The sequence below is a fragment of the Hippocampus guttulatus genome, chromosome 6 (genome assembly GCF_054856545.1).
Source record: "Hippocampus guttulatus isolate MCC_2025c chromosome 6, RoL_Hgut_1.0, whole genome shotgun sequence".
Classification (NCBI taxonomy): Eukaryota; Metazoa; Chordata; class Actinopteri; order Syngnathiformes; family Syngnathidae; genus Hippocampus; species Hippocampus guttulatus.
Window position 1 is genome coordinate 24895924 of NC_141266.1, and position 21382 is coordinate 24917305.

General features: G+C 46.9%; 1 protein-coding gene across 2 annotated transcripts; it reads right to left on the reverse strand.

Annotated features, from left to right (window-relative positions):
- Positions 1-583: 583 nt before the first annotated feature.
- Positions 584-20918, reverse strand: ago1 (argonaute RISC component 1). 2 transcript variants are annotated; one of them, XM_086113314.1, is made up of 19 exons: positions 20522-20918; positions 14759-14945; positions 12446-12566; positions 11974-12155; positions 11476-11612; positions 11248-11382; positions 11077-11164; positions 10481-10628; positions 10281-10400; positions 9862-9984; positions 9641-9774; positions 9114-9298; positions 8887-9046; positions 8495-8585; positions 7252-7446; positions 6903-7037; positions 6720-6821; positions 5714-5913; positions 584-4732 (listed from the first exon to the last, which is right to left on the reverse strand). In XM_086113314.1, exons 1-19 carry the CDS (start codon positions 20544-20546, stop codon positions 4624-4626), a joined length of 2577 nt encoding a protein of 858 aa, XP_085969440.1. In that variant the 5' UTR covers positions 20547-20918; the 3' UTR covers positions 584-4623. The 2 variants fall into 2 exon arrangements, with proteins under 2 accessions (XP_085969440.1, XP_085969439.1); XM_086113313.1 differs by having other exon boundaries at positions 11077-11188.
- Between the last annotated feature and the right edge of the window lie 464 nt (positions 20919-21382).

Here is a 21382-nt window from a genome sequence, read left to right on the forward strand (position 1 = left end):
TAATGTCCTGTTTAGGCACAATTACGGTGCCGGTGATGCTGTAAATGTCATGTTGGCTCCCACATGGGTTACGAGTACTTTAGTGTTCCACTATTTACACCTACTAATTATTGTGAGTTTGAGTAGTTTTCTTGTTTATGTAAATCAACATAAACATGATGTGATTTCGTAGGTTCCATTATAAGTATTTGAAATAATTAATTTAATTAATGGTATAATTAAATTCAAAATGAAAAATAAATATTGTTACCTTCGTGAAACCGCTTTCTCAGTCCGAGTTCTAGGACACTGCAAACAACGACCATGAGGAACAGAAATATTTATATAAAATGAGGTTTGAGATCGCTACTGTATAAGATTAGCAATAATTACAATTTGTAAATTTACCTACAGATTTGACAAATTTTACCGTACAACAGAACCAACATTGTCATGTAACCAAATAGCCAAAATGTTAAGAGGTTAAGAGGACCCCCAAAAATGTCATATTCAGCTGCCCCAAATTTGATTATTTCATCAGTTTGTGGTCGGATGCCTAATTAAGTGGCCCACACAAGCATACAAAAAGACATACAAGGGATTATTTAAAAAAAAAAAGAATTTTATTTTCTTCTTAAAAAATAACCCTCCCCACAGAGTTTCGAATACTACTTTCACATACAGAGCCAAAAGAGCGTAACTTTTCCATGTCCTTTCATTCCAAATCTATTGGGAAGTGCTATGACAAGGACTGTTCTTGATCAGTGGCTTCGATATTGCTTAGTCACATGGTGAGGCTGCCGGCTGTCATAGATACATTCCTACCCCCCACTCCCAACCCCAGCCGGCCTTCCCGCTCGTCTGCCCGCCCCCTCTTGCAAGGTGCTTAGTGGCTTCAGTGAGTGAGAACTGCATCTGGTTTCAGCGGCGCAAGGTAATCCCGCGAAACTTTGTGTCATTATTATGTGGAGAGGGGGGAACGAACGAGACGGCGGGAGGGCACTGGCCCCCGAAAAAACTGTGACAAGGCCTGGCGAGTGGTGAGCCAAAAATACATAACAGGTTAATATTATATATTTATATGTACAAATCACCTTCAACACAATAACGGGTCAGTAAAACGTCGTACAAAGGCTTTCTTTTGTGTGTGTGTGTGTGTGTGTGTGGGCGCGGAGGGGGGGATAATGCAACTCCATAAATGTGATTTAACCCTCCCCTCCACCAAACGCATTCGGAGGGCGCCCAAGGTGGCATTTGGACCAAAGACTCTTTCACACAGAGCGCCTTTTCTGAAGAACCCAGCCGAAGCGAGATAAGTTCGCATTACTGCCTGCGCTTTCACACAGACAAGGCATCCCACAAATGGATATTGGACAACACCGTTAGACACAATTGTTTAGGAGTGTTGTGTGCTAAAACTTCACATCCCCTGGTCCAGGAAATGAAGAAACGTTTCAATTCTGATACTACCTCCAAAAGGTGGAAAACATAAATGAGATTTGGCAGAAAAAAAATGAGGCAAGGAATCATGGCTTTCCACATAAATGAATGTCAGGTGTTAAGCTTGCTATCCCTGGTCCTGGGATAGCTTGACACACAGCGAGCGTCCTGCCTCTGAGCACTAACTAGACTGACACCTCCAAAGATGGAGAAAATTTGTCGGCCAGCAACTATTTTCGACAATAATGTGGTGGAGAGAGAGAGAGTGTCAGTGACGACTCGGTTTCTGCATCTTGGGCCTGAGAGAAAAAAAAATGCGAGAAAATTGCCCAAATGACTGTGCACCCTCATTCTTCAGTTCTGTTCATACAAAAAACAGAGATGCCAACCGGCCCAATTTTTCCGGAATGCCCAGACAGCAGAATGGCAACTGTGTCAATTGTGCTACAGCAGGGGTGCCCAAAGTCGGTCCTCAAGGGCCGCTGTCCTGCCTGTTTTCCAGCTCTCCCAGGAGCAGCACACCTGATTCAAATAATCAGGAATGTTCTAATGCTGCTTCAGAGCTGGCTGATGAGCTGATCATCTGAATCGGGTGTGTTGCAGCCGAGAGAGATGGAAAATAGGCAGGGCGGTGGCCCTCCAGGCCCGGAGCTGGACATGTCTGTGCTACAGATTTACCCGCCTCGAGTGGGAACATCATGGGGATTGACATCTCAGTATCATCTGCATAAATGGACGCAACGCAAAATATGGGGGATGAAGTTGGAAAAAAAAAGGGGGGGGGCAGGGGGCGCGGCGGCACAAAACCTACAAATTTCCATTTTTGGAGGTAATACATAAAATTGGCGGGATCCGGGTGGAGAAAAGCCTGAGCTAGCTTAGTTTAGCATGCTAGGGTGGCCTCTTTTTTTGGATTAGTCTCTTGGTGGTCAGGATGTTATTGCAGCAGGGTTGAGGAGTCCAAATAAAGCCAAAGAGACAACTCGAGTAGAGTTAAAGCTGTGTCACAAATCATTATACGTCTGCAAAGCTAGCTCATGTTAGCAGATGAGCTCACACGCAACAATGTGGAATTCTTTAACTTAGTTACCGGTGCTTGTATCGATTTTCACCTTCCGGAAAAGGAAAATCGTGAGGGCAGCTCTTGCGTTCTGTAGAAATGGCAATTACTTGAGATGTGGGGACAAACTTGGAAAAATCAAAAAAAGAATTCTACATTTTCTGTCTTTGGAGGTAGTACCAGATCCAAAACAAACTGCTCCTTTGTTCATTCCCCCCGCCCACCACCAAAATCATTTGAAGTCCTTACCTGCTGGACCACAGGTTCTCAAAGCTATTCGAGTTGGCCAAAAAAATGAATCCAACTCAAAAAGTAAGGCAGTGGGAAAGGGGCTTTGCTCTTCACAGACACGGGTCACGATACTCAAATGATATTTTGTAATCTTGTAACTATTTCACAATCGAGGCAAACAGGCAGCGAAAACAATGCCCACCGTACAAAAAAATCAGGTGTCTCAGATAATCCAGTTTTACAACGTGTTACATGCATCATCATTATCATCATCATTATTATTATCATAGTTCAAAAGGCAGGGTGTATTGAGTGGTTGCAACCCCCTTACCCGTGCCACCCATGCACACGGAGCACCAAGGGAAATTGGCTGACACCCAGGCAGGGTTTCCCAAACTGAGAGTCCGTACATTTCTTACATTAGGGGAAGCCAATCAATATCGCCATCTTAATTCTTTCATTCATTCACTTTCCGATCCGCCTATCCTCACGAGGGTCGCGGTGGGTGGGGGGTGTGGGGTGCTGGAGCCTATCCCAGCTGTCTTCGGGCAGCAGGCGGGGGACACCCTGAACCGGTTGCCAGTCAATCGCAGTCATCTTATTTGATTTATCAGAATCTGAATAAATTGAGTTTATTACAGAAAATTTGGTAAATTTTGCTTTTATGTGGGGAAGGGAAACTGTCTGGAGGGTTTTTTTTTAATTAAACTTTCAGGAAACCTGGAAATTTCCTTCCTGGGTAATATTCAGTAAATCTCGCGAATAATTGCGGCTCAACTACTGATCAACAAGTTTGGGAAACCCTGAGCGAAGGGATTGAGAAGCGCTAAACGCGGGTGTCGGGCGCAAGGATGGTGACGATGGCGGAGAATGAGGAGTGTTGAGGAAGAAGTGCATTTGAAGTGGGATAGTCTTGAGAGCGTGTGCTTCTGCTGTCTTGGCGGTGAGGTAAGAGCTACGTGTAGTGTGCGAGTTCTAGTGTACAAAGATGAGGCCATTTGGAAGTAAGAACCCCCCAAAAATCAAACAAAAAATCAAAAATGAAAACGTCAAAACAAAAAGTGCCTTGTCAATCATTTAAGAGCGTACAGACAAAAGTAATAAACATAAGTTCCCTGTTGAAGTTCCCCTTTTCCCATTGGTTGGTTGTTCTTTTTTTGGCTGGTTAATAATGCTGGTTCAGGTGCATGGGGTGCATGTATCTTTGCCACACCAGGGGTAGGGAACCTGTGGACCACCACCGCGGAGAGAGGAGGCAAAAAGGTTCCCTAGCCCGGGCTCAATGCAATGGTCCCTCTATTGTAAGATTATGCGAAGCCCTCTCAAGGCTCTAAAATATGCTACGCCCGCTTAGGAAAATGAAGACTTTAGCCTACCATGTGCAGGCACCTACGTGCTAAACGCTAAGTGCTAATGTAGCTCAAGGTGGGTTTAAAAACATCAAAATAATCACATTATTTGTAAAAAATAAAACATTAAACACAATGAAAGTAAGCAAAAGGATTCCTCATCACACTGGCATCCGGACGTCGGATTGGGTTCAAGAGGCAGCATTGAGGACCGCCTACTTTCTTCCCTATTGCATACTTACTTGCATGTATGAAGGTAGTACACAATATTACATCATAATACCGCCGGAAAAAAAAATAATAATCAAACAGTCCCGGTCAAGTAAAAACAAAGCAACAATCACAATAATAATAATAATATTCTGAACCTTTTGAGCGCATGAGGCTGGAGAGTGTTTTGAAGATAGGATCGATGCGGCCGGCTGGCTGGCTCTGGAAGATGAGTTGTGGGCAGTCACACGGGGATAAGGGAAGAGGATGAGGTGGTCGTCGTGGCGGGGACCTGCGTGCCCACTCGGGTGGAAGTGACATGGCGAAGGAAATGCGGGTGGCTTGGTATGCAGCTCAGGCGAAGTACATGGTCCGCAGGGTGTCATGGTGGATCTGGACCGCCTTGGCCAGCGCCTGGGGGTCACGACCGTTACTTTGACCCGACACGTGGCTGCCCTCCCCGCTGCAAGCAGACACACCAAGACCATCGGTTGAGGCTGGATTTACACCGGAAGATTCTGAATTTTCTCTCTCAAGTAGCACAACTGCCATGCATGGAATCAAAATGCGTGGAATCAGACATCCTCCGGCCCCTTCCAAACGCGGATAAAAAAGAAGAAAAAACCCCCAACAACAATCGGATATCTATTAGATAGCTGCCAATGTTGCAGGCTTGAGTACCGCATACACATCCACCCAAACAACACAAACGAATATTGAAAATCTGTCAACATCCAGGAAGCTATAGTGAAAGCATGGCGTATTACAATTGGTGTTAATATGCCACAAGAATATTCGCATTTCATGTTCTATACGCCTCTAATGGACCATAAGCATGGTGTATAAACTTTAAATCCATCCAAATGCTTCACTGGGAACCTGCACTGGCGAAAAACTGTTTTAACGCCATTTTTCTATGAGTGAGTATTGACTATGTGCGTATGTGCCTTATTAGAGGTATAGACAGCATAAAAGATCATCCAAATGCGGTACAATGGAGATTGTTTAGGCAGTTACGTAAATCCACCCGTTCATGTCCATGGCTCAGCTTTCCAAAGCAGGTGAGCCCTGATTGGTCCGTTACGTGAGCAACTGTTATGACATTTTCAGTCCGACAGTTAGCGGCAAAATGCCCCCCCCCCCCCCCCCGAGATGGCTAAAAACAGATGGGTTTTGCCGCTAAACTCCTTTTCCACAAACGCAATATTCATCAGAATGCTGTGTTTAGACTAGTGAACATGCATAAAAATGGTAAAGAAACTTTTTGGGCTGACTCCCCATTTAAGGCCTTGTTTGTATAGTCAATGCTTTTTAAGACTTTCTGAGGATCCGCGGGAATCCTGTTTGTAAGAACATTAAATAGAGGCACATAGAGAAACCATTAAATATGTAAATCTGCCCATAGCTATTTACACTCGGGGTTTATGCCAATCATGTTCCCAACCTGTCGTGCTCTTTGTCCACAAGATGGTAGCGGGCGCGGAAGGCCACGAGGCGGGCGTAGTACGCCGGCGCCGGGATGGACACGGAGCGGGTGCAGCGTACGTAGGTGTGGCACAACTGGTAGGTGAGGATCTGCAACTCGTCGGCCGTGAAACGATTGTCATCCCACAAGACGTAATAATGCGACGGCCGACTCGTACCCTGGAAATGGAGAAAAGGCAACAAAAGGACATCACACTAAGTGCAGAATCCCAAAAGTTTTAAAGCTGCAGCATCAAACCTTCCTGCCAAGGCTACTCGCAATGACCAAAAGTAAAAGGGTTTGCAGTGTTTTGTCGTCCACCTATCTGGAATACAGTTGGTCAGGCGATGAAGCAAATGGCTAAATTGAAACTAGTTCGAAACCAAACCCTCAGACTTTGGGTGTGATTTCGGGCATGCGTTTTGTTTTTTTTTTGTTAGGTTTTTTTGTGGCTCTCTACTTGTGATTGATATGCCGACCAAATTGAAGTCAAATTAGCCTCAGTGTCTGATTTTGATTTTTTTTTTTAGACCGTTGTTTTCGTGTTTTATGGCAAATCACCAACCTATGTCCAGACACAATGCTGAAAACGCCAAAGTTTCACAATTGAGTGTTGCCCAACAGTCTTGTGTTAAGACCGCTGGTTCAGATAAACTCTCAATCAAGGGCAAGGCTTGGGAATCGTCAGAAGTATCCTAAAATGGACGTTTCAGGACAAAATGACAGATGAATTTGTGTGTGTCTTCGGGCTCGGCTTCTTGGAACTTTTTTTTGTGGGTCTACAAATAGTCGGCACGTCTACAAAAGTCAATGTCGCTTAGTGTAACTGGCTTGGGGGCTGAATTTCATTAGTTTTGTGTTATATGTTATCCTGAATTGGGCGACGCTTTTGAAGGACCCTGGAAATGGGCAAAATACACATTTTTTTGTGGATCTACAGTAAGTGGAACGAGATTAGCCGTTACCATGTTGCTAGCATCCATACCTGTATGCCTGCGTGGCTACACAGGTAGAAGTCAAACTCAAAGGGGTGAGTGATGCTGGTGTCCACTGTAGTGCCCGCAGGTATGTTCCCGCTTTTGCCGATCTAGTAAAAAAAGAAAAAAGACAAATCTATGAACAGGAAAATGGGTATGACAGTGCCGTCGTATCCGAAAAAATGGCGCACCCTCTCAGACTTGTCAGCACAGAAAAGGCGCGTGTGATGGCGTTTCTGCACCACGATGTAAGTGATGCCGGGCTGGTAGTCCTTCTCCAGCTTGATGCACGCGTCCCTGATGGCCAGCAGCTCATAGTGGAGAATCTGCAGTCAACCACAAAACTATTGATGTGCATTTTTAGCGAGGAATTAAAAAAAAAAAAAAAAAAAAAAAACATCTGTTTTTCAAGATGGATTTTTTTTTTTCAGTCACGTTGACACAAGGCAATGTGATGCTAAACAAAACGGCAGCACAGAACACCACCTGTAAAAAACGCATTTTGACAACTGTTAGCATTCAAGTAGAACCTCTTTCGACCTGCGGCAGCTGTCCCTCGGGAACACCGTCCCTGTAGAAAATGATCCTGGTGGGCTTGAAGCGGGTGGACTTGTAGAACTGGATGAGCAGCTCGCGCACCATGTAGGACAGGTCCTCGATGATCTCCTGCCGGGGCCGCTGGACCCGCACAGTGGCGCAGTAGCGGCTGGGGTGAGCGTCCATGCTGCCCACCACCTACAAGCCGGAGAGGGAATAGCAAGGGAGCATGAGCATGAGCACCTCTCGGTGGCGAGTACATGGAAGCGAGGGAGCAAACTTTTGAGCTTGGGCCACATTTGATCAATCAACAATGTAACCAATTAATAATTGAAATAAATGACTGAATACAATGAGGGGGTTTGGCTAAATTAATGCAACAAATATTGCAGGAATCTTGTTAATGTTACAGGCTTAGCCCACCGTTGATCCAGAATGATGATCTCCTTGGAAATCATTCGGGAATCGGCTTTTTCTTCCCCTCCACCTCCCCCCGTCACTCTCCCTCACCCCAACATATGATTCAAGCATCTGTCACCATCGCTAGGCAACAAAACAACCAATCGCAGCTCGGCTGAGGTCAGCGGCGGCTGAGGGGTTGACGTCATCTCAATTTTTCAACGTGATTCAGTTTGATGAGACATTCCTCCTTCCTCACCCTCCTTTTGAGTGTTTTTTTTTTTTACTAGTGAGCAAAAGTATTGGAACGTGTGAATGAAAAGTGTGACCTATTCAAACAATAAATGGCACTGAGTGTGAGATTTGGCAAGGTTTTTTGTTTCCTGGGATGAGTACTTTTGGATGGGAGTGTAACAAACATGAAAATCTGACTTATTTATGGGTGAAAAAGCTCAAGGAAACGACCTCATTGTTTGAATACTTTTCAGCATGGGGAGTATGCAACATCTGATAATTGTTCCCTCTTCTCAGAAATGAGTCGGCTGTCATGTAACTTCAGCAAATCCCGCATGACTTTGACTTGGCTCGTGTCAGATGGATCATTGCCACACTTGGCTCGTGTCAGATGGATCATTGCCACACTTTTTTTTTTCAAAGGACTTTTGTGTCTTGTGTGTGTTACCAGAGTGGTGGCAAAAAGGAAAAGTTGAGCACAGCAACGGAAATGCGCGGGCGAAAACCTAACGCTAACATAAATAGACTTGCAACGACGTCGAGAAACCTTTGACAGTACCCGGAAAGCGCCACTGGGTGTCAGTCATGCTCTGCAAACTTTGTTGACACTTACGGCAGTGATGGAAGGTTTCTTGCCATCTCCAGCAGGGGGGTGCGTCACATCTGCTCCGAGGAAGATAACGGGCTGCTGGAACACCGCCGACCTGAAAGAGCCAGCACAAGGAAGTTTGACATAATATGCAACCGTGATCCTTGCATACGCGAGTGAAAGGGAGACTGCCCACCCATCTGGAGTGAAATGAAACAAGCACATCTTTAGACAGCTGCCTATACCTCAAAATCTCTACGAACATGATTTCAAGAACCATCAAAATAATCGCAATGATTCTTTTTCCAAATGCGCCCCGCCCCTAGCTCTAGCACACCTGCAAGCAAAATGATGACACATGCCGTCCACAATACTGCAGTCCATTCTCCTGTAACATTCCAAACATAACGGGCTACCTTTGGTGCGGCACCAGGATGTTGTTGATGCCCCCCAGCTTGACGTTGATCTTGAGGCAGAGGTTGGAGAGGGTCTGAGGGGACGTTTTCACCACGTTCTTCACCTGGACGCACTGCGTAGCCATGCCCAGCAGGGTGTCTCCCACGCGCTTGACCTCAGCTGAATATGGAGATGAGGAGTCAGGTTGTACGACTCACCTCAAGCTAAGATGACATCATCGTGTTACCGTAGACGGGGGTTTTGCCGGGCAGGATGACGATGATGAGCTGCAACCCCGAGTAGGTGTTTTTCAGGTGTCTGAACATGGGCTCCACGCTGTCCGCTCCCTGGGCGTACTTGCAGAAGCACGGCTGGCCCTGAATGGGCATGCCGGCGTCCTTGGAGATCTTGCGGAGCTGGTCCGTGAAGTTCCTCAGAGGACAAAATGATCCATGATTAGATCGCGGCCTCTGTTGAGGCTCTGATAACCTTTGGGATCATTGGATGATTCAGTACAATCCTGAAACAGCACATCTACGATCATCAACACAAGGTCATGCATCGCCGAGAGCCAATTTCTTTAGCCCACCGTTGCGAGTTACAAACGTTGTAATGCAAGTGGGAAACGATAGCGGCCGTGCATTTCCAATCCATTCGTGAAACAAACGTGTAATAAGCACATTCATCTGCACGCCGCCGACGGCTATTGAAGCCTCATGCATCCCGGCTTGATTGGGCAGTGTCAACGAGGGTGAGGCAAACAGTGGCACTTACTTTAGCACCTCCTCTCTGCATTGCTTCTGTGGCGCAAAGCAGGCGATGGCCCACACTTTAATCTCAATGCCGTTGTAGAACTGCTTACCCCGCATGTCCCACACGCCTTGATTGGGGGTGGCAATGGCTCGGTTCTGTGACAGGACACCCCCAAACATGCTCACTATGCAGTTTTCAGATTCGTGTCACACACACCAGGTCGTTGCGGTTAAAATCTTTACCCGTCCACCATACTGCAGGATCGGGGCTGGGAGCACTCTGCCCGTCACCTCAGCCATGTCGTCCTTCACCTTGATGCCAAACTCTTGGATGTACGGGTCGAGGTTGAAGTTGGCGTTCTTCATCTGCAAGAGAGAATCAAACTCAACATGCATGCATCTTGGCCCCGGCCTTCTTGCGTGAAATTTTCACGTTCTCCCCGCACTTGCACGGGTTTTCTCCCAGCTTCTTCCCCATTCTAAAAACATGCAGGTTTGGTTAATTTGGACGAAATCGGGGATGCAGTAAAGGCGGTAATGAAAGTTAGTTCTTGGCTGCTATCTTATGTCATCAATACGCAATTGTAAATATTTTGTGGAGGGGCGGGGTATCAATTACTCATCAATTATTCACTCGAAATCGGGACGGTGATTGGACTTACCAGCCTACTGATCTCTTCCTGTCTATCGGGCGCCGAGCGAGCGGTGGCTTTGATCATGGTGGACGTCTGATTATCAGTCAGCTTCTTGATGCATCTTTGGCCCGCCACAATGTTACACACCTACCACATTTTGAGCGAAAAGGCTTTAAAATCTGCTCATGAACGGAATTTCATCAGCCGAAAGTGATCCGCTTCCTCACCTCGAGGGGCAGATATGTGTGCTTCTGCTCCTGCCCCACCTGCAGGCAGGGCAGGTGGGGGTATTTTAGCTGCAGGTTGTACTTCTGCTTGAAGTACTGGGCAACAGTGCATTCGACAGTCTGCCCGCTTTCGAGCTGGAGGGGGAACCTGCAAGATATACACGCAACGTTTTTATGGCCGATGATGAACCGAAATGAAGAAGAGTAATGAGAGCAAAAAAGTTCTCCGCCTTTGGTCTAAGGGAATGTTAGATGCTTTTTAAAGGCCACGCCGATCAAACTTACAACGTGCCGTACGCCAAATTTGTCATAACGAGGGAGCGATATGTGCTCAGTACATCATACTATATCCATCCATCCAAGGCAAGGTTTGGCTCCAGCTTTTCTACTGCATCTCACTGACTGCAGGTGTGCCTCATGTAATTGTTCCCTTTGGTGGATGACTAACATCGATGAGTACACAACGAACTCATGTGAACGCCGTCCCTTTAAATGACTATTTTGTGGATGCAGTGAGGCATGGCACAAATCATTGTCGCTGTCGTCATCGTCATCATCATCATCGGCATCATCATCATCATCAGCTTGGCACTTACGTCTGATGGCTGGCAGGACGTCGGGTGACATTGCATACGCGGTACTTCCGTTTCATTTGGCCACAGTGGGTCACTTCAACCTTGAGGCCTGGAGAAGTGGGGTACACGAGACCTGACACTACTAGATATTTATGAATTACTTGCACCAGCTGGAGTTTAAAAATCCCCCACCTTTGATCTCCTTGGTGAAGCGAACCCGCTGCGAGTCGGTGAGCGTTTTGGGTTGCTCGTCTATGTTGCGGATGTCCAAAACCTCGCACATGAACTCGATGACAGGCTGGGCTTTGTAGAAGGCGGTGGCGGACACTGGAGGGAGCCAGAGAACAACAGCCAGGAATCCAGACAGACTGCAGCACGATTTTGGCGGCTTTTATAAGTCAGGGTCTTGTCACTCCTCACCGTCGATGTTGAGCATCATCTTCCACATGGCGGGCCGCACCGACTGGTGGAAGCCGAACCACACCTCCCGGCCCCCGCCCAGAGGGTGGTAGTAGCCCTCGGGCGGGGAGAAGAACGAGCGGCCCACCGGAGTGTACCTAAAAAAATGGAGGGGTTGACAAAAACAATAAAGCGTATGCTTGTGAAAAAGAGACTCAGAGGAAAAACAAAAAGTGTCATCGTAAATCCCTCTGGAACCTCTAAAGTCCTCTTGCGACACTGATGGAATAGGGGTTGGTTGTTTTTCAATAAATGAATGGAACATTTTATAAAATGTTCTTTTTTTTTCAACGCATTCCTCCATTAATTGAAAGAAAAAAAAAAGATTGATCCTTAGTTTACAGCCCAACTTGGGAATAAAGTTTTCATCTCCCAATCTGTCCGATTGGGAAATAAACGGTAACTGGTACTCTTCAACTTCAGGGGTTGCGCCATACGCAGCGATGTCACAAGGCGTACCTCATAGAGGCCAAATGGCGCATGGCCACATCCAGGGCCTGCACCGAGTCGAGGGGCACCTGCAGCCGCCCGCTGACCAGCGTCTCCTGTAGCAGGCGCCACGACACCTTGGCCAGCCAACGGATGGACACCTTGAAGATTCGGTCCTTTCCCTCACCTGGGATGGTGACCTCGAAATCCACCTGGAGCGAGAGGTGTCCAAGAAATCAAAACACGCGATGATGTGTAAGGCTGTCTCACACTTTCAAGGATTCCAGGTTTTGGTTTTTGCGACTCGGATCCATCTTCCTTTACACATTGATCTTTTCATTATTTTTGTCGACAAAAGGAGCCAGGGTACTTTCAAGTGGTTGGCAAAGCTACTCACTAGTTTCACCTTTTGCGGCTAGGCTCGGTCCCTAAACCCTGGTTCATTGAATAACCATTCAAAAAAGAGATAATTGATGATTTGGGTGCTGCGGTAACTGCATACCTTCTCACTGCCAATGGGCAGCGCCAGCACTGTGTAGATGTTCTTCTTGCCGTCGTACACAGGCTTGCGGTCGCCAAAGAGCTGCGGCTTGAAGTGCTGAACCATGTACTCCACCACCTCCCTGCGGCGAGGTCACAAAAAAAAAAAAGCTTTACATACGCCACCTATGACGCTCCATGAGTTAAAGCGATCCCCTTGATTGTATCGCTCCATTGTGATGCGAGATGGCGGAATTATTGATTGCGTGCGATGCAGCTGTCACGGTCATGGGAGGAGGAGGAGGAGGAGGTGGGAGGGAGCGAGGAGAGGACAAAAAGAAGGAGCGAAGGTAAGGGGGTGGGGGGTATCAGGAGGCCACTTTTCAATATGAGAGAGAGGGGAAGGGTACAGGTCAAAGGGCGTGATCTTTGGATACCCTCCGGGTAGCTTTTATCTCGAACCCTCAAGAGTTGTGAGGGAGTGAAGCTCAAAGGCTTTCCGGACATTCAGAGGAAGGACGCTTTTTTGGAGGGGTTGGGTGCTACTTTTTTGTGTCAACTGAAAAGCTTTGCAGACATGAACTAAGATGCACAGAGAAAACCTCACAACGCTGAAATCCTCTAGTCCAGTTTAAATAGCAATTGAGGAACCGCTCGGTTCACATCAATGTGTTGTTCTAGAAGAGCCACATCCGGCCCACATGAATCAGCACGTTAGAGTAGCCGCATATGCAGTCCACCCTAAATGAGGAACAACAACCTTCATTAGAATATCTGGGAAGGGCTCCGTTCAGGTCTCCTTAATTAGCCACATTCACTCCAACTTCATTGGCTCCGTCAGGAACAGTCGCATCCTGTCCACCTTGTAATGGCCTTGCCAAGGAACCGCCCCATCCGGTTCAGTTCAACTGGCTTGTTCAGGAACAGCCCCGTCCTAAAGACCTTGTTTCGGAACATCCATTTTGTCGGTTAGCCACATCCAACCCATTTGACTTACCTTGATAAGAAACCGGCACGTACGCTACATTGACTATGACTTAGTCAATGTAATTAGGCTGTAAATTTCCCCAGTGTGGGACAAATAAAGGATATCTTATCTTAATTAACTTGTTATGGAACGACTAGATCCTGTCCACCTTGATGAACACGCTCAGGAACAGCCACATTCTGGTCTAGCTTGCTGAGCCAATATATTGGCTCCGTTCTCATTATATGACGAGTTCAAATTGGTTCAAAAAAAGAACTTCAGCCCTAGCTTGAAATACAAAATCAGCAGAATTGAGCGCCGTTCGAAAATGTATTAATTGATGTTGCGCAAAAATATGTTTTTTTTTCTCCCCTCTACAGCAGAGAAGACGGCTGAGAGGGAAAAGGACTGTCAAGAGACCTCAAGACAAAAGTGTCAGCCGATGACTCCCTCAGTTGCTTTCATGTTTGTTTACCGCCATTCGAGTCAGGAACGTGAGAAATCCCAAACAAGACAGGCCCCGTTTTGTTTTTGTTTTTTGTCTTTAATTGGCAAAGATGACATGAATAAAGATGAGTCATGTCATCTTGCCTTCATTTCGTTTGGTATGACTTTTTCAAAGAGTCCTAAAAGAAGAAAACAAAATAGCTTCAAACTAACAGAAATCAACATTTGAAACTCTCACGCTAGCTTGAAACGCTACAATGGTTTCAAGCCTCTTACTTGAGGCCTCACACCATCGTCGAGGCCCAATTGGAAAAGCTCTATTGCTATCTTGAAACCCTGACCCAGTGGAGAATCTAGAACTCGCCACAAAAAAGTGTCTTGAAATCCGGATTTGAAACCCGAACTTCGATTTGAAACACAAACTACAAACAGTGATCCCGTCTTGAAGCCGTCATTTAAAATACTTAACCTGATACGAAAGGTTTCCTTGAAACGCTAACCCATCGGAATCAGAATAGCTTCATTGGTGCAATGAAATGCAACAGATGTCAAAAAACAATGACCACCAGGGGGACACAGAACTGGAGTCAGCTGGGTGGCCTTTCACAGCACCTCGTTTATTATTGTATTTTTTTTTTTTTTTTTGCAGATGAAAACAATCAGAAGGTGTTATGGAGAACAACCTCAGACAGAGCTCCTGCAATGGGGCGCAGTCTGGCCTGGCCGGCTGTGAACCGTAGCAACTCGGCTTAACAAACTGAGATCATTCCACTTCCTACTTTTTCAGGTCAATGTTGAAAATTTGGGATGCTTTTCAGATGCCACGTCTGCTCAGTGGTGGCGGTCATGGCATCGAATGCGTGTGGGGCGGGCGGGTATCAGATGTCAGCGCACATGTTACAAGAGATATTTGCGGCCTACCTGTTGACTCGCCGCGGGCACTTGTCCGGCTTGATGTCCACCTCGTAGTGGTAGACGTCCATCTTGGGGATCTCCACTTCAAAATAGTTGGCCAGCAGCTTGATGGGCTTGCCCACAGTGCCCATTCCTGGCCGACGCGGGGCATGGAACACCTGTTGCAGGGGTGGGGGGAAGACCCCCATGGGCACTGAGGACAAACGAGCGGGAGAACGGAAGTCAGATTTAGTCCGACTGCTACCAAATTTGAACCAATTCCATGGTCGTTTTTGCGGCTTGCAGGGGTTTGTTGAAGACTCGATTATGTCTGTTGGCAATCTTTTTTTTTCTTCTTTTTTTTACTGAACACTTGACAACATGAAATTGGTAACTGTGTCTATTGCAAGTCGGCTCACAAAGATGTCTCGAGTAGCTATGTCTGAAAAGAAAGGAATCTGTCATTTTGGTTTGAACATTAAAGCACATTAAATAGCATGACCCTTGTGAGGATAATGCTGAGCGGAAAATGGATGGATGGATGGAGGCTAAACTGTGAAAATTTTGAGGTTTCGTCATTTTGGCATGTGGGCGGAGCACGGAGGCCAATTTTGGTCACTGCCCACAAAACACAAAATTTGAACAGAGAGAGAAAGCCAGTGTCAGTGTCAACCCATCTGGGGTGCAAAGTTTCGCTGTAATTCCTGCTTGCGAGGGGCCCCCGTGTCTTAACCCCTTGGGTCCCCAGAGAACGCCCCCGCACCCATACCCCCGCCTCCCCTCTCGCCCCGCCGTCAACAACAAAGACCCCAGCTGCCCGGCTCCTCCGTCTGGGGCGCACATAAACAACACAGGATGGCTTGACGGAGGGGAGTGCCCTCACAAACACGGGAGAGCCCCCCTGCCCACCCCCCCCGGCATTCCCAGCCTCACCATGGAGACGCCACAGCAACGCGGCATTGTCATGGATATCAGAAAGACCTGTGTGTGTGGGTGTGTGTGTGTGAGGGGAGCTTGGGGGTGCCTGTTGGATGGGAGGAGGAGCCGGGACCTTGGCCTCTCGCGTCCCGCGGGGAGCATTTTCCCACATCGGGCCAACCTGGAAAAGCCCTTCTTTAAATAGCTGCAAGGGGTTTCCTCAAGGTAAAATGGGACTGCGTGTGCGTGTGTACAGTAGAACTCTCGGCCCCACGGGGTATTTGAAAATCTCACACAAATACAAATGGGCGGAGGATACAAATGTGTTAGATGAAAAATACAAACATTTTATAGAAAAAAAATAGTGAAAGTCATGATTGCCATTCCCATTGGCTCGACAGGACTGTGTATGCTAGAACCGGCGCTGAGCAAATTTTGATGGAAAAAAGAAAAAAAACGGACTTCTGTCACCCGTTTTATGCCTTTGCGGTCACAACAGGCTGCTCGGAGGAAAGACATCAACTCCTGTGATAGCATCTCACACTTGCCGCTGATACCTTCACCGCTTGTTACTTGTGATGACAAGACTCTCGATGGCCACACGCTGAATAAAACGCACGCATGTACGCACACGCCTGGCGCCCGCTTGCCAGTGAAGGCAGATGGCGTGAATCCGAGCCAGATCTCGCCGGCGTCCCGAGACAATAGTTCCCCTGCGGTGCGACGACAATAGCGCAGCATCATTGGGCTGGCTAACCTGTTAGCATCTTCACTGTGACATACCACAAGCGTGGCCTACTTTGCGTTTGATGTTCAGTCAATCTGGTGGACATCAAAGGACGAGCGCTGGGGGCGTGTCCTGCTTTTTCTTGGATTTTTATTTTCACGCATTGGGTCCAAAATTAGGAAGTGAAGCAATGCTCTCCTTGCTCACATGCGAGGGCCCTTGTCTAGATAAACACATCAGTTGAGGCACTTTAAGTCAAAGGGAAACAATGTGTCTTTTTTTTTTTCCTTTTGGAAAAGGGGAAGTGAAGTTGTGTGTGCCACCATTAGTCTGAACACGGCTTTACGATGAATATTGTGTTTGTGGAATATCAATTAAGCAGCAAAATTCACTTGACTTTATTTTTACACATGTCAGGGGGTGGCCGTTTTGTAACTTGCCGTCGACTGAAAATGACATCACAGCTCACTTGTTTTCTGGGTTTGGTCACGTGACATCCGCGAGCTGAGCCGTGCCGATGTCATTTTCAGTTGACGACAGTTGGTAAAATGGCCGCCCCCAGAAATGGACACGAACGGGTTGCTTAATTCATATTCCACAAGCACAACATTCATCATGATGTCGTGTTTAGTCGAATGGGGGCGCCTCGAAGATATTGTCAAGAATTCGGGGGGGTTGACTTCCCCTTTAAATTTGATTTTAGGCAAGTATCCTATTAGCCTAATGAGTGGACTTGCATGACATATGGTTGATTTCAAATTTTGCTCCGATTTAGCCAAAATTCACTTTTGCAAAGTCCTGGTATATTCCCACGGAAAGTTCCAAACATGAAAAATAACCGGGATTTTGCAACTGTAACCGCGGATTCACGTCACGTGTTTTTTGTTTTCCCAAAAGACAGCACGCCCTCACATAGAACGTCCCTCCAGATGTGAGCATAGCCCTCAAGATGTCCGCATACCTCAGTTCAGCAAATTAATTACCACTGCATGTTCATCTTTTTTGGTGCCTTTTTTCTTTTTTGGTCACACTTATTCCAAACGATGGAGCCCAATCACAGCAGACCTTGCGTAAAACATTACATTATCACGCGGCGCTTCAGCTTACCTCTTGACAGCAGAATTCTGCATCAAAGGGTTGAGTTGTTTGCCTTTTCTTGGGCTTTTTAGCCCACTTATTACAAAAGACGGAACAGAGTAGATCAAAAGAAGACAAGTTGCAGGAAGTAAGTCGACTCACACTCAAGTCTCATGCTAACCAAGTTTCGAGAAACCGCTTTGTTTTCACCTTTCGGAGCTGTTAAATTCTTTTGACAGTTGCAGGACTATTAAGAAAGAAAAAAAAGATTGATATGAGGTAAGTTGACATTTTTCCCCACTTAGACGGCACAAAATTGGTGCATCAGAGCTGGAGCAGAAGCCCCAAATCTGTGCCTTTTACACAGAAACCCCTGAAACAGGATATTCCCCAAACTGTATACGCTTTTACACGGTAACGAAGGATTCCGGAATCGGACGACATCAGCACCGCATGTGACAACTAAAATAGTTGTCGCACCGTGACAATTGCTTTCAACACAACAGGGTGGGAAAACAACCCCGCTCGCCACATTACACAATACAGTTAAGAAGTACCCTTATAAGGTCTACACACCCCTGTTCAAATGTCATCTTTTCATGATGTAAAAAAATAGGGCACTGAGATAAATTCTTTCAAAACTCGTCCCACTATTTCAACTTCAAGAGTAGAAGTAAATGACGTGATTGCCTGGGTGTGCACACCCTCTTCGAACTATGCTCAAAATAAAGCATTCACATTCAAACTCATGGTAAATGGGAGCCAGCACACATTTAAAGTGCCTGCCATGAACACCAATCAAGTTCAAAAGTTCTACTAAGCTTTTCCTGACATGGTTTGATAATGTCGCGCCGCTCCAGAAAGTGACTGAAAAACTGCAGCAGTTAAGGTATTTTAATGCCCTTGCATGTGGGCAAGGAGAGCCATCTATTTTGCATGGTTCATAGTGATGACAAGAACGAAAATTAATTCATCTTTATCTGCGACTGATTCCATTCACATGAAATGACCCTCATTTCATGTGGTCTTTTGGAGTTCAGGGGTCACTCCTTAAGACCTTCTATGACTCTGTGGTGGCCTCAGCCATTCATGATGGCATAGTCTGCCGGTCAGGCAGCATCTCAGCGTGGAACAGAGAGAGACTGGACCGACTGGTCAGGCGGGCCAGCTCTGTCCTGGGCTCCTCCCTGGACACTCTGGAGGAGGTGGGCAACAGGAGGATGCGAGCCAAGCTAAAAGCTCTAATGGACAGACCCTCCCGCCCCTCCGGTCCACCCTGACAGCACTGGGCAGCTCCTTCAGCCAGAGACTGATACACCTGGGCCGCAAGAAGGAGAGGTAGCGGTAGAGGGGTCTCTCTCTCTCTCTCAGGCGGAGAAGCTCACATGGGGTGGGATTAAATAAATTAGCCACACTGTTACATCCATCCATCCATCCGTTTTCTGATCCGCTTTATCCTCACAAGGGTCGCGGGGCGTGCTGGAGCCTACCCCAGTTGTCTTGGGACAGTAGGCTGGTGACACCCCGGACCGGCTGCCAGCCAATTTTGAGGGTTCAATCAGCCTGCCATGCATGTGTTTTGAATGCGGGAGAAAACCCACGCAGGCACGGCGAGAACATGCAAACTCCACACGGGAAGGCCGGATCCGGGATCGAACCCACAATCTCTGCACTGCGAGGTCGACGTGCTAACCACTCGCTCACCGGGACGCCCCACTGTTACATTACAGTCCCAAAACATTCCATGTGGCTCGCTTACAGACACCTTTTCAGAAATAAACTGATTAAAGATTTACTCGGTTGCTTTATTTCACACTTGATTGGTGGGCAGGCAACCCAGAAAGCCAAATATTTCTATTTATAGCAACTCAAGTCAATTTTACACAAAATGTTGCCTTTGAAACATTGCTCATACACTTAATGGTGGAGCCCAGTGTGACACGGGACCAGATGACAACGGTGCCTTGAGTTACGAGTTTAATTACCTTCGTGATCACAGTCGTGACTTAAACACTTAAATACATATTGAATAAATACACAAAGAAGACTGTCACAAATTAAGCTCAGTGGAGTGCAGTAATTGGCTGTTTTTCCCAGAAGAGAATGAATATATACCTCTGGGTATTATTTTATTGTCTGTCTACATGCTGCACCATTTGTATTGAACCATCCATCACTTCAATAGCAACTGCAACAAAGTTAGTGTCATTGGCCCATCTATGGCATTTTGCACTAAGCCAGCAGGTTTATAAGGCACATTTATGTGATTTAGTTAAAAACACACAAAGTATATTTCTCTTTGTTTTCCATTGAGTTTTCCAGTAAACCTGCACTTTTTCTTTTGCTTCTTGAAGGGAAAATAGAATGGTGTTCTAAATTAAGAGTTCACTGTTGCATGTTGCCACACTTAATTAAAAGGGCCTCACTTGACCATAATGCCACTCCTGTAATGTAGCCAATCAAAGGAGCTGCCAATTATGCTCCATTTGTTCACCCCCCCCCTCCCACTTCTCTAAATAATTGACCACCATCTAAACACTATCATCAGCAGCTCTTCTGAATCATCTCTCTCTCTCTCTCACACACACACACACACACACAAATAGGCAACTCATAGTTATAGGGGGGGGCGGGTGTCTCAGCGGGCCTGTCCGATCCATGAATCCTAAATTAACCTCAACCCAAGACATGTTAAATGACACTTATGTCTTGTACTCCGATTTTTTTATAGATAAAACACTAAGTGAGATCCGATACACTGTCAATGATGGGGGAGAAGGGCAGCCCCATGGCTCAGCCTCATGCTGCCAGTGGAAGGTGGGCTTCATTCCCACGACCTCCGCGGACACCCCCCATCCCAGCGGATACTCAATACCGTTCAAGAGGGCCCGTTCGCGGTTATAAATCGGGAAAATCCCTAAAGAACCCCCCCCCCTCCCCTGGGTCTCCCTTCACGCGGTTGTCACCCACCAACTAGCCGAGGCCAGGCGACCATAGCTCGGCTTTTTCTTGTACAAACATAGCCCCAATATATATATTTTAACCGCATAATATATAAACATACATACCAGCGCCAGACGGCCCCGGCTCCATCCCATTCACTTAGCCGCGCGGGTACAAGCTAGCTAATCCAGGATGGTGTGGCAGAACCGCCGGCCCCTTCAGGCTGGAAGGCAGATTTCCAGCCTCCTACTCTCGGTTTGTTGTCCGTCTTCCTCCCTCCTCGGTGTGTATTATCCCCCGCCCCCCAAAAAAAGACCCACAAGATGAGTTTGAATGTTTAAAAAAAAAAAAAAAAAGAAAGTGTGGGGCGATCGCTGGCCACCAGTCCGCCGCTGGACTACCCACTGAACCCCTCTGCCGATTGTCGTTTCGGTGTACCTCCCCGCCAACCCGCTCCGGGATTGAGCCGACGGTCCGCGGTGCCTCGGGCGGTGTGTGTGGTGGCTCCCTCCCCAGCCAAACAAAAAAGCCACAGTCGGCCCCCGCCCCCCGCACCCCTTAAACCCCCCACCACCACCACCCCAAAAAAATCAAACTTCTTCTCTGCCATCAAAACTGTTGGCGAATTTACTGACGTGTCCTGGTGGCGGAACAGGGAATTGCAATGTAAGAGTTCACCTAACGTACCCCGTTTTGAAATTGTGCGTGAAGTATGTGCACGTAAACTACGTGAATCTGAAATCACCGTTGTCCTTCACCCTACGCAAACTTAAACGAAGCTCCTCTGTCTTGTACAGTACAGGACAGAGGAGCTTCGTTTAGTACAGTACCATTCAAGTGCAAGCGACACAGTGAACAAGTCAAGTAAAGTCAAGGACAACTTTATTGTCAAATGTGCTAGTTAACGACTAGTTAGCTGCACCTCCGCTTCACAGAGTAGAGGTCATAGGTTACAATTCGGCCCCCAAGTCTGAAGTTTGCATGGT